This window comes from Hyaloscypha bicolor, assembly GCF_002865645.1.
Source record: "Hyaloscypha bicolor E unplaced genomic scaffold K444scaffold_117, whole genome shotgun sequence".
Taxonomy (NCBI): Eukaryota; Fungi; Ascomycota; class Leotiomycetes; order Helotiales; family Hyaloscyphaceae; genus Hyaloscypha; species Hyaloscypha bicolor.
This window is the reverse complement of record NW_020194619.1, coordinates 2,661,695-2,679,820: the sequence shown is the minus strand read 5'-3', so window position 1 is coordinate 2,679,820 and position 18,126 is coordinate 2,661,695. Positions and strand designations below refer to the sequence as shown.

At 38.2% G+C, this 18,126-nt stretch overlaps 4 protein-coding genes across 4 annotated transcripts; 1 reads left to right on the top strand and 3 right to left on the bottom strand.

The window, feature by feature from the left end:
• Positions 1-3,435: 3,435 nt before the first annotated feature.
• K444DRAFT_53941 (kinase-like protein) lies at positions 3,436-5,419 on the bottom strand. The gene is made up of 4 exons (XM_024875625.1): positions 4,541-5,419; positions 3,778-4,490; positions 3,522-3,673; positions 3,436-3,453 (listed from the first exon to the last, which is right to left on the bottom strand). Exons 1-3 carry the CDS (start codon positions 5,309-5,311, stop codon positions 3,607-3,609), a joined length of 1,551 nt encoding a protein of 516 aa, XP_024734337.1. The 5' UTR covers positions 5,312-5,419; the 3' UTR covers positions 3,436-3,453; positions 3,522-3,606.
• A 481-nt stretch (positions 5,420-5,900) lies between these two features.
• On the top strand, positions 5,901-8,481 carry K444DRAFT_665778 (uncharacterized protein; the record flags this gene model as incomplete). Its single annotated transcript, XM_024887115.1, has 8 exons — positions 5,901-6,319; positions 6,420-6,912; positions 6,970-7,068; positions 7,124-7,186; positions 7,234-7,333; positions 7,383-7,628; positions 7,689-8,155; positions 8,213-8,481. 8 exons carry the CDS (start codon positions 5,901-5,903, stop codon positions 8,309-8,311), a joined length of 1,986 nt encoding a protein of 661 aa, XP_024734336.1. The 3' UTR covers positions 8,312-8,481.
• K444DRAFT_615883 (uncharacterized protein) lies at positions 8,416-10,516 on the bottom strand. The gene is made up of 6 exons (XM_024880816.1): positions 9,924-10,516; positions 9,675-9,868; positions 9,314-9,609; positions 8,949-9,254; positions 8,756-8,887; positions 8,416-8,700 (listed from the first exon to the last, which is right to left on the bottom strand). Exons 1-6 carry the CDS (start codon positions 10,316-10,318, stop codon positions 8,488-8,490), a joined length of 1,536 nt encoding a protein of 511 aa, XP_024734335.1. The 5' UTR covers positions 10,319-10,516; the 3' UTR covers positions 8,416-8,487.
• Positions 10,517-11,601: 1,085 nt separating this feature from the next.
• K444DRAFT_615882 (uncharacterized protein) lies at positions 11,602-12,117 on the bottom strand. Its single transcript, XM_024880815.1, has 2 exons — positions 11,971-12,117; positions 11,602-11,906 (listed from the first exon to the last, which is right to left on the bottom strand). Exons 1-2 carry the CDS (start codon positions 12,079-12,081, stop codon positions 11,712-11,714), a joined length of 306 nt encoding a protein of 101 aa, XP_024734334.1. The 5' UTR covers positions 12,082-12,117; the 3' UTR covers positions 11,602-11,711.
• Between the last annotated feature and the right edge of the window lie 6,009 nt (positions 12,118-18,126).

Here is an 18,126-nt window from a genome sequence, read left to right as displayed (position 1 = left end):
TTCTGGAAGAAGAGAACAACTTGGAAATCGATCCTTCACTTGGAGCTGAGGCAACAAAAAAGAATTTCCGAACGAGGTCTAAATAGACGCAATCAAACAGTACACAGCAAACAGGCTCCACCAAATGAGACTTGGGGACAGCATACCAAATAACCAAAACGAGAGGCTAATGCAGATGTACTCTCTATTCAATTCTATGGAGTTGCTCGAATGCGGTCTGATATCGAAAGCACCCAATGGAATCACAAAGGCCTACCTATCTTCACGCGCTCTTCTCTGGCTCCGCTGGCTCCGGCACAGGCGTCTCCAACAACTCAACCAACTCCCCAAACCCCTTCAAAAGACTCTCCTTCCCCTCCTTCCCCCACGCCTCTACCGTATTCGGCCCCAACTTGCCCGTCCCGGTCGCCGCAAACACCTCATCCATGCCGGGCCCCGCATACGTCAACTGCGGCCTCGTCTCCACAACCCTGAGCTTCATACCACCCAACGTCTTCTTCAGCTACTCACTACTGCTACTGCCCCCCTGAATCCCATACGTCACCACCATTACCGGTTTCCCAATCCACTCATAATACAGATAATTAATCGCATTCTTCACTCCCCCGGGCAGTCCATAATTATATCGGGCGAGACGAAGATGTAGCCATCGTAAGCGGCGATTGCTGATAACCGTTTCTTGGAATGCTCGTACTCGAACTGCCCATATGCAGGGATCATAGCGGGCATAGTCTTCTCGTTGAAGACGGACAGGTTGAAGGACGCGATATCGAGATCGAGATTTCTGGTGCGGGGGTGGTGGGGGAGGCGAGGAGGATTTTGTGCACGAAGTTGACGACTTCGGGACCGGCGCGAATGGGGCGTATACTGCCGATAATGAGGGCGATTTTCTTGGGAACAATACTTGCTAATATTGCCATTGTGAAGTTTTGGTTAGTGGTAGGGTTTCTGTGTATTGTTGAGGAGAAATGGGCAGTTTGAAGGATGGAATACTTCGTGCAAGAGATTTGATGACGAGAGATTGGAAATGTGAATGCAATTCTTGATAGTGAATGTGAAGGGAGAGATATCGACTTTTATATCTATAGCTCGGCGTATATCAATAATCAAAAAAGGTATCTGCAAGGTCCCGTTCCTGCTTAGTAACATGCAGAAATATGGATCTATGATGAGGCTTCCTATTGTAAATTAATGGGCGTGGATATGCAAAGTATCCCACGCTGCAGTATTCGGCACGGGGGTCGTTGATATTGAGGCTGCAGTGTGCTCAGAACAGCGGGTGCCGTTCCAGATCAGTAACCAACACTAAAATCATGGCTAGTAAAAGTGCTCGTTGATTTAAGGTTATCAATTCGCTGGTGCCGTTCTTTGTCGTGGTTGGCTGTATCGGCTCCGTGTCATGCCGTATTAGATAAGTTTCTGCCATTATCACTCTGCTAACAATCACAGTCTCAGATTGATCAAGACTCGGGTACGGGATTGGACGGACCAGTACGGCCCGCTTGCCTCAACAGGATGCACAGTTCTCAAACTTACTATGGGCATGAGCTCTCCCAGCACGTCACGCGCTGCCGTGTCTTTCGCTTCCCTCTTTGGTTTGGCCACATTGGGCGGGTTATAGGAGTTCCAAGAAACCACGTCACTTGAATGAAACAAGATAAACCCAGGAGTGCAGCAAACCCTCCCCCCCTCTCTCATCTAAACAGGGACTTCATGAAATTTTGATCCCTCCATTACGAGAGACCCAAAGGCCCCTCTTGACGCGACTTGTATGCAAGAACCACGTCACGTGATTGCTCTTTCTTTATTTAATCCCAGGGGGAAACCCCCTGAAACGTCCCTCCCTTCTCTTCTTCTTATTACTAGATTTTTTATCTCTCTCTTTTACTTGAATTCCTGGGGGAGACCCCGGACCCCCTTCTCTCTTTTTTGGGGGTTCCTACTAGCCACACCAAGCCACGCCTCACTTGCCACGACAAGGGGGGACTGGACATTTATTGGCCAATAGCAGTAACAGGATTTAAAATAGCGCTCTGAGCACCCCATATTACCCATACTCGGATTAGAAAGAGGTAGCTCTTAATTAAGAAGGAAACAAGATATTCCACACATTCGTAAAACCTTCTATTGCTAAAGCAGATGGAGTTTAGTTCTGAAGCAAGACAGTATTTTCTTTTCATCATTTCAATGTGGGTAAAAACGTACCTCCGAGATCCTTGAATTCCAACTCTACCCAGTCGACATGATAATTTTCACGATGTGACAGTACTTCTGGATCGAGAGGTATGCCAGGATCTCGCTTGTCAGAGGCGAAGTTTCCGATGAAGAAGTTACCTCCCACAGCTTTGAAAGTAACGTGACAGTCCGATGTATAACCTTTAAAGGTTCTCCGTATCTGGGCGGCATTGTACAGGTTTGTCACTGTCAGGCGTAGATTAGCAACGGGGTAATTACTGACAACCGTCGAATAGCTCTCACGATTGATTGTTAACACTCGAGTATGGCTGGTGGATGTGCTTGGATGCCCCGCGCCATACAGAAAGACAACAAGTCGCCGTGTTTTCACCCCATTCGGAGTTTGAGTCTTATCCACTGGACCGGACGATCCGGAACTTATCGACATATGTCTAGAGTGCTGTGAAAAGATAGAGTCTTGAGTTGGGCTTCTCTGTCCCGAGAAGGTTGGGTTGGTTTCCAAAACCTCTGACTTTTTTCTTGGCCTTTCTGGTGGATTATACGTGAAATCTTTCTATGAGGTGATTATGTATCACTAATCCATTGACTTTCTCATTTTAGGAATTAAAACTTACCAGAAACTCCTCCTCCGTCAATTCTCTCCATATCTGAACATGCCCCTCATAATATTGCACTTTCTCACTAAATAGGGTTGCTGGTTTGACTGTACATTTCGAAATAGGCATGCTGAAGGTGTGTTAGCTGTCTCGAATGCTACAAGCAATCTAACTACATACTAGACCTGTGGGCGCAGGCTTATTTGCCTTGTCATAGCAGTAAAGAAATGATAGTACTCTATTGCACGTCAAAAGCTGAAGTATGGAGATGAGATCACGAAAAGAGTTTACCCTGTGGCCCACGTTGTGGTCCATCAAAGACAAAAGACAGATTGGGGTGGATAATTCCGAAGGAGCATTCGTGTGGTATACCAGTAGCTGGCCTATGACTCCGTTTGAACAGACTAAGTAGTCTGAACTCCTCCTCTTCTCGTCGAGCTGCTCAAATCAGTCATTTACGGTTGCGTTTACATCATGTATGCGAGAGAAACAAACCGGAATCCGAGAGAATGCAAGATATTTTGGACTGGCTCTCTCCATCCAGAATTTCCTTGTCAAATTCCGCTACGACACGAAAGCGGCTGGAATTTGTGCAGTACAAGACATACAACTTGCATCTTCTAGGAAGTTTTTCCGATGTGCGGACAAGTTGTGTGTGCCAGTGGGGAAGTTAGACAATAATCATTTCCAATTGTTGAGTATTACGTTCGATATAACGGCGACTTACATGTTTCTTAGTTGTGGATTCGTGCCAAGTCCACATATTGATACCTCGTCTTCATCCTTCAAAGGCCATTCGTCTGTGGGAATGTCTTCAGAAATAATAGCCAGACAATCCGCGATTGGAGGTCGTTGTAAAGGATTTATGCAGAACATGCTCTCTATCAGGTCGGTGACCATAATCAGGTATCTGTCCTGTGTTCTCTTAAATTTGTTCAAGGTTTCCTGAACAGTGACTTTAAGTTCGTAGTGTCCGTCGACTGACCTTCGCTTCCAAAAGGCGGCACTAGATTGATCTTCGTTGATACGTTGTTGTCTAAATGACTGGAACCCTGCCGATCCGTTGATTATATATTCAATAACCTCAGTCATGATGCATGCCATAGACCATACATCATATGCACGGCTCCACCTCAGATCAACATCTTTTGTATGGCTGGTCATTAAGCCTGTAGGATGTGGAATAGGGTTCTGTGGAAGTACCATGGGTGGTGGTTGGTAATTGGCATCCCCAATCTGTGCCGTTAACGATGAACCCCCCAGCGGGTTGAACGTTTTCATCCGAGCTTGGCCGAAATCGGTCAAGAGAAGCGTACCATTGCCAGTTACCAGAATATTTGCAGGCTTCAAGTCAAAATGTGCTGCAATCAACTGTTTTCGCAGGATCGCTTCATCCGGAAAATGGAAAACTTTCAAAGCTGCAATCACATCAACGATGCCTTGCCACATCCAATGTTGTAATACTGATCTGTATTTGCTGGGTCTTGAGGGGTTGATTTGGGAGTGGAATTGACCTTCCATGGCTTGCTGCAAGCTCCCCGGATACAAAGGGAAAACGTAATTGATCTTTTCAGCGCTGCGATACCAGAACAAAAGTTGTACGAAATTTGGTTTGCCAGATTTGGCTAGGAATTCCAAGATGCGTCTTTCTTCCAAGGTTGATTCAACATCTGGTAATTCTTTGCGAACCGCAAGTGCCTGGGACATTTAACATATGCCGAAGTACTAAGACCAAAAGTATCACTCACTGGGACGTTATATCCACTGAATTCGGGGTGGATCTCAAAGGAATATAGAGAGCCGAATGCGCCCTTGTCACCTTTCAATGGCGCTTCATTGATAAACGGAAGATTGGCGCCATCCAAGTTTGTTATGAGACTTCCAATTTGCATTGTTGGCGCATCGAAAACTTGCCATGTCTGCTTGAACACCGATGTGAAAATTCGAGTTGCCTTTTCTGGGCTTGAAAAAATATCTGTCGAGACTCGGTCCAAAGGTTCGAATAACTGGGATTGTATAGACGACTCTCGACTACTTAGATCCCATCCTCGCGGTGGAAAGGAGCAAATGTGCCGTGCTGCAAATCCTGCCCCCATAAAGACCAGAAGCGCGAATAATTTTCGCTGCTCATGTCCATCCCCAGCTGTCACGGCTTCAACTAAAACATCATCGGCTAAGCGCTCTCTGCCCTTCACTGATCGACAGACGATACAGACACATGTCACTATGCTCCTGATCTCCTTTTCGACAAGTATCCTGTCTATGACGCTCGGGGGAAAGAGCAGGTTCTCGGTAGTTTCGTCCTTCTTTTTTCCATTTTTCTTGACCGCCTCCTTGCGAAGCACGTCGTGGAGTCGGAGAGACTGGCATCTGTCCCCAGGAAGTCGGCTTAACGCTTCAAGGAAGAAGTCCATATCTGCCTCGGTGCCTAGGCCTCCTTTAATTCGCGGAGATGGTTCTGACGGACCGGGCAAGGCGCTGAATTGGGCCGCAAGATAACTCTGATAGTTCTCGTCCATTTTCCCCCGGATTCTCAGTCGCTTCTCTGCCTTGTAAGACGTACCAGAAACCTAGGTTCCAAATTCGAATTGTACGAAAGTTGATTGTTCTCTCGGCTGCCCTAAAAGTGGTGCTGGCTGAAAGAATGTTCAGGCTGCGATATCTGAGGTTACGCAAGAGCCTGGACCAATGTCGGGCGCGTCTACGCTTGCTTTTTGACGAGGATGCACACTATTTGTCAGGTTTCATATCTACATGTCTCTCGTCAGCTGCTGCCTCGCCGCTTAGAGCCTGAGTTGAGGCTCTCCCTGAAGCAGCCGCTGGACAACACCAATGGCCTTTCAACCCGTACCTCCCAGCGCCTTGTGCGGCATATTTTCAATATTTCAATTTCCACATGTGCACACCGAGCCACACATAAATTCCTTTGTGTTACACAAAACAGAACTTTTCCAAATTGACTTTCATGATGTCTCACGACGCTTATTGAAAGATGTGTGTCTCTACCCGTGCGACGAGATCCTGATCCGTACGTTTATGCTTTCCACTCTCGATTTTTTCTACTTCTACGGAATTTTCAAAATCAAATCGATTGATTTTGCTGCCGCAATGGCTAACGATCGGGCTGATGACATGGGAAGGTGGACATTCGAACCTACATTCGCTCCTCAAGGAGCAACTGTTCAGCCTGATGGCACAATCACGAGTGAAGAGATTCCCTTGGAGCATATTCACGGAAGTGAACACAACATCCAATCACCGGGGGATGTTTCGCAGGTGGCTACAGCTCCAAATCTCCCCGGGCAGGGAAATGGCCTTATTTCGGACGTTGTACCTCACATCGAACCAGTCGAACATAGACATGACCCGACTCTGCCTCTTAATTCTCGAGATGTCTGCGCATTTATCGTCAATAAAATGATTGGAACTGGAATATTTATCCAGCCACCAGCAGTCCTTCTATTTACCCAAAGCAAAGTCGAGGCATTGTTCTTATGGGTCCTTGGGTTTCTTTACACCCTTGTTAGGTACGCACCATTCAGTCGTAAAGATACCCAACGCTAGATTCTCATGAATAAATTAGCACATTGCTCTATCTTGAATTTTCTCGAAAACTGCCTCACACAGGAGGAGAGTTAATTTATGTAAGCATTATGCACTTGGCACCCACAATTCTCAACTAAGTTTGAATGAACAGCTGGATGAAACACTGCCAACACCGAGGCTTCTCGCATACACAGTATACACCTTCTACTTCGTCCTCATGTACAACACGGCGACAAATAGCATGCAGTTGGCGAACCAAGTACTTATTAGTGCAAATTTCCGGAATCCAACGTTCGAGCCAGATGGCAGATTGCTTCGATTCATAGCTATTGTGTCATTTTCCTTCTTTTGTCTATTGCATTATTTCTCCGGGCATGCTGGGCGCAAACTCAATCAAGTCCTTGCATTCTTCAAAGTGTGCTTGCTAGTGATCGTGTTTTTCGCCGGACTCGTCAGAGCAAGCCATCACTACACTGCCGATTGGACGAAACCTTCGAATCCAGATCGCTCAAGCTCCGCCACTGCTTTTCTACTTATTGTATTCAGTTATACCGGGTGGGAAAATGCAACCTTCGTAAGTGGTTACCGCTCCCCTGTGGATATCTTGAACCAGCCTAACCCCCTACAATAGGTTACTGGGGAGATTGCCAACCACCGCATACTAAGGGATGGTTTTGTCTCAGCAATTCTGATCGTCGGGATTTTATACATACTCGTGAACCTCGTATTTGTATGTTTCTCTGCTAGGGGCGATGTATTGATCTGTTCACTAATTCGGCATCTAGCTTTTGGCGGTGCCATACTCGGCCTTGATTGGGCCAAATGCAATCACAGCATATGTCCCCTTGGTAAGGAACCCAACTACGTGTAAAAGAGGGTTCTGATCATCTTCCAGTTCTTCGGGGGAGGCCTTAAAGCGAAGCTAACTTGGTCTATCCTTATCTCAATCTCGGCGAGCGGGAGCCTGTTATCAGTAATTTATACTTGTGCTCGAGGTAGGCCCTGGCTCCATCTCCTTTGGCATCCAAGCTTACCAGGAAGCAGTGAAACAAGTTATTGGCATGAGTAATATCATTCCTTGGTCAAAGTGGTGGAAGTCGACTTCACCCGTGCCACCTCCTCGCCAACGTTCGGAAGGCCGTTCAGAACGACCGACGCCAAAAGGAGGCTTGATACTTCACTGGATCTTCTCCGTGGTGTTGATTTCAGCAACTTCCGGGATGTATAATATTGATGAAGCCATCGGGTTCCCAGGTGGCCTCCAAGCGTATGCTTCAGGCTGGGTAGGAAGTACGTTTTAAATTCGACCTCTTGTCGTTCGTGAATAAAGCGGACTAACAAATCGAATAGTCTTCATTAGTATTGGTTTCCCATTTCTTTTCCCTAGTAAAGATTTTCTCTTCATGAAAGCGCGACAAATTCCCCTCCCGACGATACGGACTTGGAGCCAACCTGTAGTATCAGTCCTTGTGCGATCACCCTTTGCCAAGGGTTTCTTCAGTTTTGTTTATTTTGGCTTCAACGTATACATCGTCACTGTGCCTCTCCTCGGGCCTTACCAAGACGCGAATGGGACGAAATTAGAAGTCAAAGGGTGGTATTATATTCTTATTGTTGGTTGTATATTCACCGCTGCAATGGTCTACTATTACCTCGCTTTTGGGTATCGACAAACCTTCGATGCTACTCGCAATATCATACAACCAAAAAGATCGATAGTCCGCGCTGCTAGAGGCTGTCCTCTACTACACGAGGAACAGGTCCATGACCCACAGTATGGTGTGCGAAGATGGGTTGAAATTGAATATGTGGATCCGGTAAGAGTTTTACACTCCTAACTCGTAAAAGAGACCACGTCACTGAAAGCTTTCTAGAAACCGAGCTATATCTACTGGTTCTTCGGAGGATCTAAGAATGAGCATTATCCGAATTCCGCTATAGTAGATGTGTGGAACCATCTTATGGGACGTTAAGGCCGTTTGTCGCTAGGAGCTTTTTTAACGTCATCACCATATGGAATGAAGGACTTCGAGATTCGGATTATAGAAGAATGAACATGACTTTAGAGTCATTTCAAGGCGGCTCAAGACCTCAATACTATTCCGGGAGAGCAATCTTACGAAGAATCATATTGCTATGAGCCACTCGGCTACTTGATTTTCAACTTTTCCACATCTTCATGCCCAATATAGCCATTTCTGGTCTTCCTTCTCATTTTACATTCCCAAAACCCCCATACTAAGAACGTGACCGCCATTAATGGAATGGTTATAGCAAGATAGAAGTATATATCCTTGCTCACACTAACACGCATGACTCCAGCAAGACTCTCCACATGTACGAAACCCGTCCCCATAAAGGTCTAATCTCAATTAATACACAAACTTTTGTGGTTGAGAATTGAGAAGGAAACTCACTGCTGTGAAAGAAGCAGGTAGATATATCATGGCAATCAAGGTGATGGTCCGCATGGTTCTTGTCTCTTGGGTTGTAACTTGGTTCATCCCCATCATGATGTTGCTGTCTTGAAGTGCAATTGCATCTCTCAGCTTTGCAAGACAGGTCAATTCCGGCTCAAAGATAGATGGGAGCAAAAGAAAGTGGACTAACCTGAAGACTACGCCGATCAGCAAAAGTATGAAGAAGATCAACATGCTTCTTGAAAAATGTTTGCTCTGTGATGCACACTCGGACAGCTTCTTGGAACTGTTGGTACCGCTTCGCCGAACTTTCTCCTTCGATTGTGGACCTGCGAATCGCTTCTTCGAAAAGTAAATTGAGAATGTCGATATTCGATTGTAGAGCATGCGACATCTTGGTTGCAATATCAATTCCTTTGTTTAGAAGTTGTAAATTGTGGAAGTGTATTCTAGTTGGACTCGCAGCATCTACTTTGGTAAAGAAGTAGTCGAAATCCTGGGTATCATTCAACTTAGTCTCTTCATCAGTGCTAGTGCATTCGGGAAATTACTCACTACTTTCGAGAGTTGAGTGTCAACCCACTCAATGTATTCTCCCCAATTATGGCTCAAAGTTCCTAGATAAACTTCATGAAATGATGTCCAATGGTTTGGAAAATCGACCATGTGCCCATCCTGAACAAGCTGGAAGATTCGCTTTTGAACTTGGTCGGAGGTCTGAATGAGGAGACTCTGTGATACGTTGTTGCGCGTGTCAAAGTGCTGATAGAAAGCCATTTGTCTAATCGACCAGCAATCTCCAATTCTTCCGTTGTGCTCGACATATTTTAGCAGGTACGCTGTTTCGTATGCTACAGGAAAATTAGAAGACTTGGAGGAAAGGCGTTGGAGAGTGAGTTATTCGTTCTAAACTCACCCGCGTTATCGGCGTTGGTAAGACCATAGAAAGCACCAGAGCCTATTATAGCCGTTGTGGATTCTCGAGTTTGAAGTCTAAACGAGGAAAGGATGTTCACAAAGGATGGAAACGCTTGAAGCTGGGCGAGGATTGAAGACATGGATTCTTTTGACAGCTTCATCTCTGCCCTAGAATGCTTTTGGCGAACGAAGCTGTACGAGGATCCAAATCAGCCCGGAGCCAGAAATTAGGAAGAAGGCAGCTTACAATGTCCTAGCCATAGACTTCAAAGGATAATTACTTCTAAGCCCAATGTTCTCTATTCCATCCCTTGGAAATTGGTTAGTTTTGAAACTAACGCCCAAACTCATCGCACCATAAGTTCCAACATTACATACAAGTACATTTGCAGTTCCTTTTGGTTGCAAAGCTTCTTGGCCTTGCATCCTGCTCAGTGTTGTCAGGAAGTTGATCCCACTAGTTCGGAGAACATCAAGTATACCTGATCCATCTAAGTCGCATACTTCAAGTTCAATGAGGCCATCATTGGTGAACATAAATTTCGCGTTTTCTTCATAAATTTCCCTGTTTCCTAATACATTTTCAAAGAAGTGGTTCGCGCCGTGCCTCGATGTCGCTGGCCACACTGCAGCCGCGTCCATTGCTCAATGCCTCGAAAAACTCAGAAAACATTAGATTAGAAGGATTTCTTGGCCTCAACGCCTTCGCAATTTCATTGAAAGGTCTACGGTACTCTCCGGGAGATGTGCTTCCTAAATGGCAATGTGACGGCCGGAAGGCGTTCTCATAGGCTTCTTGAGGCTAAAGGCGGCGTTGGGTATTGTCCATGTGGAGGCGCAGTGCCCGATGTCCGACTTTTGAGTAACACAAAAGGTCATTCAATACACGAAGACGCTGTTACTGCTCGGTGCGCGCCTGCTAGCAGACAACTCCTGTAGGTATCGTATTTCCTCCTACATTTCGTTATTAGTGTACGATGAATCCATTACTGCAAGACATACGTCGGTGATTTTCCTTGGAGCTACAACTCTGTGAGTTCCTTCAATACTGGTCTTCTATTTTTAGCCAACACAGGCAGTAATCACTAGCAAGATATGAACTTACCTCGAGAGTGTACTGGAAAATCCAAGTGACGCCATCTTTCGCAAGATATGCGAATTGGCAATGACGGCTGAGAAAGACTGTCAAATCATCCCGATCGACATATTTCGGAATGTCAGAAGTGAAAGTTTTTGGTCTGGAGAGCCTACGGATCATGATGGGAGTGATCCGAATGGAGGATGGGGTACAGGTGTTTCTGAAATTTGACCTTGCGGGTTCGCCCAGGCTTTATCTTCGAGACGGGCAGCCTGGTTGCGAGATCAAGAGTGAGGCTGCAGCGTGAGGCAAGACCACCTTATCGCACCAATCACCAACCAGCCTTCTTGAACTCGAAATTTCTCTTTGGTAGCACCAAACACCAGCAGTCATGTGCATGGAAAAGGCTCAAGGGCTGGAAATGGAACGAGAGGTACCTGTCGGTCACGTGTTTTAGTCCCTCCCTGACAGTCGCCGTTGTGAGGGGGAAAATTCGCTTCAGCCTTAGGCACACGTTTCGCTTAATTATGGCGCTAAGGAGTATTTAGCCTCGCTCCCAAGCTTCTACGAGCTACACGCTTCTCTTCTAGAAATAATTACAATTCTAGAAATCTCCTCTGTTCCTATGTAACGTGAATTACACCTGGTAATTCGTCAACCTGGTACTTGGTTCACTTCTGCCTATTATACCTGAGGATCTTCACCGTCCCTAGCATTTGCCAGGCTTGGAGAGTGAGAAAGGGTTTTCCAATTCGAGAACAGACCAATAAGAGACACAAGGCAGGAGAAAATCTCACCAAACCATTGAATTGTACAAGCATGTACGAAGATGATCACGAATTTGATATTCCCTTCGAGGTACTCTGCAGACAGGACCAATCGCATCGCAGAACCAAAATACGAGTCTGGGCCCACATTCTCACACGTTTTGTCAAATGTAGCCAAAAAAGCCCCACATCATGTCAACAATCTCAGTCCGCCTTCACCACGCCCTGCTCCATACATATCCGCCAGGTCCCCCGGGTGCATGGGCCACAAATGCGAGAGATCTCCGACTGGAAGGCTGATCGTCATTCGCATCTCCGCTGCCATCATCACGACTGTAATATACCATCCTAGAATCGCGAGAATGAAGAATGTTGCGCCACCAGTCTGGATTCGTCAGCTCGAGCTCTCCGAAGCCTGGAAGGGAGATGTTGGGAGATGGGTTATTTACCTTCTGTAATTTCATCGCCATATCGTAATCCCCTGTGCTAACCTTCCAATACGCGCCTGAAAAGATAAAGCTGCTGAGAAACGCAAAGAAGAAAATTGCCGCGAAAATCATGTTCGCCTTGAGTGTGAAAATCTAAGTTGTGAAGAGCCAGAATCCCCAAACGAGGAGATAGAGCGCGACTGCGGCATTGTAGCCTTTTGAAGCCGCGCCTTGAGCCGCATCGCCGGTGGCGGAGTATGAGGCTGCGATTCCCAATCACCGGCTGAAGATACTCGGTCAGTTTCTCGGCTAGCAAAGGGGTCGAGCTGCTTCCTGTCCATCTGTGGGGGTGAGGCTACTCCGCTCTGGGCCTGAGATACGCGCAGTCTCAAGATGATCATGAATGGCCGTCGACTTTCGTCAATGATGAGCAGTGGCATGCCTCACAACCTTCTCCGAGTCCCCCTCCCGCTATAGGAATGGTACCATTTGCTGAGTATCAGGAATGGCCCTTCCAAGGCTTCTCAAATATACCAAGATCGGGGATGAGACGATATAAGATCTTACAATCTTGAATTCAAACTGCCATTAATCTCGGAATACTTTTATCTACCAATTAATTCCAAAGCATTAAATATTAACCACGATGCTGCTGCATATTCCAAGATATATTAAGCACTGTTAAAGCCAAAGAAGAACAAGGTTCTATAGACAGAAGAAGAGGATATAAAGCTGCTCCAGATATAGAACGAAAGCTATTTATAGGAATATATCTTTACTACCCTTTCTAGCCGGAGTAAAGGGACTATCCGGGTTCACTATTCAATAAAATTCAAAAAGCAATCCCGTACCGGGGCTAATTATTCTTGAACTAGAGGAGCAGCTATTGCTTTATTAATATTGGGGCTTCTATATTAGAGAAGATCAAACCATTAAGCAGTAGTAATAATAATGATTCAAGTAATAGCAATCTCTAGTCTAGTAATAATAATGGATATTCGAGTAAGGCCAAGCAGGGCCATTTGGTACAAACAAGCAGAACTGATAGTTAGACCTGGACAAGTAGCTCTTGTTGGTATATAGAGTAGAGGGCAAGTCTTAAGAGTGAATCTTTAACAAGTTCCCCGGCAGAACTTTGGCTATAGTATATATATACTAGGAGCCCTATATATCTTAGGAATTTCTAGTTCTTTAGAGAAAAGATAGTATTACAAATCCATATAACTATATATTATAAACCTTATTAGTATATAATAGCTGAGGCAAGAAAGTAAAGAGGCAGAAAGGCTATTAATGAATTAGATAAAATAACTAATATAATAAAATAATATAATTAGGAAATAGATATAATATATCTATTAATATAGTCTTATACTTTTATTATTAAATTTCAGTTTGCCTTTAATTTTCTTTTCATAACTATTTCCTTAATTATATTATACTCTAATTTCTGAATAATAATAATAAAATATTTAAGAAAGGGCCTATTCTATAGGCTTCTTATTTAACTAATATAAGAATTATTATCTCAAGCTAATTTTAAGCTTTCTATAAATCTTTTCTAGATATAAGCCGGAATATTAGTATTATCTAATAATAACTTCTATTAAAACTTAAAAATAAGCTTTATAGCTTATAAAAGTATAATTTATAATAAATATTATAATATAAAATTCTTTATATATTCTTTTAATAATAAATAAAATAATATATATTTAATTAGTTCTATTTAAGTATATATCTTATAGATTTAGTTTATAAAAAGCTAAATAGAATCTAGTAAGCTTCTAATTAATAATACCGGCTAGCTTATACTTGAATTTATTACCTAAAGATATATATAATTAAAGAATTAGATTATATAAATTAGAATTATTATAGTAAAATACTATAATATATATAGAATTATATATAACTAAAAGGCATATAATAAATCTCAGATATTATAAGTATTAATTAAAAAGATTAATAGCTCTTTACTATTATAAATATTAGATTCATAAATTACTAATTATATATATATTATTAGGGCCTTCTATTTAGAAGAGGCTTCCCTAAACTTTATAGGAGAAATAAAGATTAGTTTTATATTAAATTTAATATTATAATTTTATAATTTACTAATTTATTCTATTATCTTATTACTTACTAATAAATATCTTATAAGCTAATTTCTCTATCCTTAAAAAAGATAATTTAATAAGTAATTATATCTCGAAATCTATAAAATATATAACTCTTTACTAAAGCTATTCCTATAAAGAAAATTAATTAAATTAATTCTAATACGAATAATAGTAAAGACTTATTTAATACTTTTAATAGGGCTCTTTAGAAATCTCCGAGAGCTAGTAATAATAATAGAAATAATTCCGGTAATAATCAAGATACTAAGATTAATACTTAAATTACTATTACTTAAGCTATAGAATAGAACTTATATATTAAAATTAAAGTACTCTAATAAAAGCAAGAATTAGTAAATATAATTAATTAATATATCCTATAATTAGAATAATATAAAGATATTCTTCGAGATATTTTATAGTTTATTATATCTTATAAAAACTCTATTTATAAATTTACTTTATTTTTCTTAGTAATTTCTATTAAAGAACTCTTTAAAATAGAATTAGAACCTATTTTCTTTTCTAATATAATAAGTCTTAAGAATAATCTCGATATTATTTATTAGAAGCCATTATATAATATCCTAAAGATATATTTAAATTAAGAGAAGCTTTTAAAGTCCAGATACCTGATTTATATTATAGAAAGTTCTTTAAGAAATAAAAAATATTTGTATTTTTTTTTTAGGAAATAGTTTTTAAAACCTAATCTTAAACTTATAATAAATACTTTTCTAGAATTAACTTTATTATAAGTGCCTTTAGAAACGAATCTTATAATATTTAAAAAGCTATAATAAAGTAAAGCCTATTATTATATAAGATCTATTAGAAGTAATTTAAGGCCTACTTAACTAATATATTTCAAATATCTTAAATCCGTTAGTAAAATGCCTTTAAAGAACTCCGAGATATTTATTAAAAGAATAATAAGATAATTACCGAATTATATATTTAAATAATTAGTCTTAAAGTTAATTAGTACCTATATTCTAAAAGAGACCGGATCCGGACTTTTAATACTATTTTATCTAATATAAGACTTATTAGATATTTATATCCATTCTTTCAGGAAATAAGGTAATATTTATTTTCGAATAGCTTAAAAAAGCTCAGAAAATAGAATATATTACTTATTCTAAATTAAGGAAAATAAAGATAAGAAAGTCTATATTATGAAACCGGGTTTCTAGGCTTAAAAAGCAGGTAAAATAGCTCTTAATTCGAGGATTTTAAACTAAGGAAAGAAGCTTATAAATATAGGAGCTTTTGGTATTCTAAATACTAGCCAGCCGCATGCGTTATCGCAGTCACGTGACGCTAAAATTTACTAGTAAAGCGGCATAGTATAATAGTCTAATAAGAGTAACTCTGCTTCTAAGAACTCTAATTTAGTAAATTCTAATTTATAAGGCTATTAAAAAAGGAAAAAGAAGTTCCGAAAATTATATAAGAAATCCTTAGATAATACTTTAGTTCTTTCTAGACCCTATTAAAGTACTAGTTCTATTTTAGGTATAGTTTATTAGATTTATAATTAGAAAGAATATTTTTTAGAAAGTATAAAATATTCTAAATATTCTAAATAGGCTTAATAAAACCCTAATAAGGCCAAAACTATAAAAGAGTTAAGATATCTATAAAAATAAATTAATATTATTACTATAGAGAAATACTTTAGAAAAAACCCTTTTAAGAAATAGAAGAAAAAAGGCCAAATCTTAAATATTAATAATTTTAGCTATAATAAAAAAGATATATTATTTTATATAACTATTTAAATAAGTATTTTAAAAATATATAATAGACTTAGTAATACCGGATTAAATTATAACTTCTTTAATAATAATTAGATATAAAACCGGAACTTTATTATTTTAGCTAAATATAATTAAGAATTTATAATCTTTTATAAAAACAGATTTAAGATTTATTAAACCTATAACTTTAAAATATTTATTATAGATAATTATAATAAAATATATTCTTTTAAATTCCGGTTTTATAAATATAAGAATATTAGCTCTTATAGCCTTATTTTTAGTATGAAATTTTATAAAATAATTTTTATATAATATATAAACTATATTAAGAAATAATAGATATATATATTTATATATTCTAATAATATTAAGATCCTAATACTAAAAGAGTTTAGTAAAAAGCTTAACTAGTACTATAATATAATAGGCTATACTTATTAAAAATTATATTATTTTAGTAGTTTTAAGGTTTAGATTATATAATAAAGGCCGCGGCCTTTTATATATAACTTATAGAAATTATATAAGAAAGCTGGTTTTTCTATAGATTTAGAGAATAATTTCTTATAAATATTTAATTAATTAAGCTTTTATATACTATATATTATTTATACTTTACTATTTATACTTTTAATTTATTAATTTATTATTAAGTTATATTTTATATAGGTTTTTATCTTATTATAGTTTCCCTTTTATATATTTTATAATAAGTAATATAAGGAGAATAGAAACTTTATAGTTAAGGTAATACTTTTATAAAGTTCTAAGAAATATTTATAAGGCGAATTATTAGCTTAGTAAGTTAAGAAAGAAAAGAGCTATTATAATACCTTAAGCCTAAGGCTAAAATATTAAAAATATATAAGTATTAATTTCTAATATATCTAATAACTTAGATATAAGTTAGCTATAAGATATAGTTACTAGTATAGTATATAGGAATAATAGAAATAAAGGCTAATTATAGAAGGAAAAGAAATAGAAGAAATAAAATAAGAAAAATTATATTAAAATAATATAAGTTAGATTTTAGTTAGAAATAGACTTTAGTATTCGGAAATAAAGTTATATTATTAATTTATATATTATTTTTAGTTATAGTAAAGATTAGAATAAAGGTAATATTAGTTTTAGAAAAAAAGCTTATTTCTATATTCGGAAAAAATATCTAAAAGAGGAAATATTCTTAATTTTAAGTAGAATAATAAATAGAAATCGGAAATAAAAATTAAAAAGAAATCAGAAATAAGAAATTATATAAATAAACTAGAGAAGCTTTTAGAAAAAGAAATAGATACTAAATAAAGAAATAAAAAAGAATTTAGAAAAATTAGAAAAATTAGTAAAATTATATTTATTATTTTTATTATTATTTTTAATAATAATAATAAATATATCTAGTTTAGTGAAATTAATAGAAAATACTATAGGTATTAAACTAAAAAAAATAAGAAAGAAAGTATAAGTAATAGAAATAAAACTAGAAAAGCTATTATCTTATTATTATTAATACTAAAACTCGAATCTTAATTATATTTATTATTATTAATTAGTTTCTTTCAAATTCCGATTTCTAAACTAAAAGATATACTTAAATAAGAAGTTAGTTCTTTAGAAATTTTATTAGTAGAAGTCTTAGATATAGAAACTTTATAATTAATTATAAAAGAAATTATTAAAATTAATATAGCTAAAAATAAGTATATACTAGTACTAGATTTGAATCTACTACTTATAAGAGCTTTTAAAGTATTATAGTTTTAGGGAAATAATATCTCTATATTCTTGAAATAGTATATAGATATATATAAGAACTATTATATTTCTAATAATACTAAAAGAAAGAGAATTATCTATTATATCCTTCTTATTTATAAGAATTAGATTAAGGCTATACTAGAGTATTATACTAATAATTCAGGAAATTATTAGAAAACTAAGTTCTTTAAGGCCTTACTAAAGAAATTCCGAGAATATAACTAGGAAATATTTAAAATTAGTTATAATTTTCTTAATTAGATTATTATATAAGCCTAGAATAAAGAAATCTCTTCTAAGTTTTATATTAATATATTTAATAAAGTATTAAAGAAATTACTAAAAAGAAAAGAAATAAATGAAATTATTTAGTATCGAGAATTTATAAGAGAATTATTTATTTTAATAAGAAATTATATTCTTAAAAATATAAATTTCGAGCTTATAAATATTTCTATTTATAAATATAATAAGATATATAAGAAGATAATAATATTCTATTAATATAAAGAGAAGAAATATTA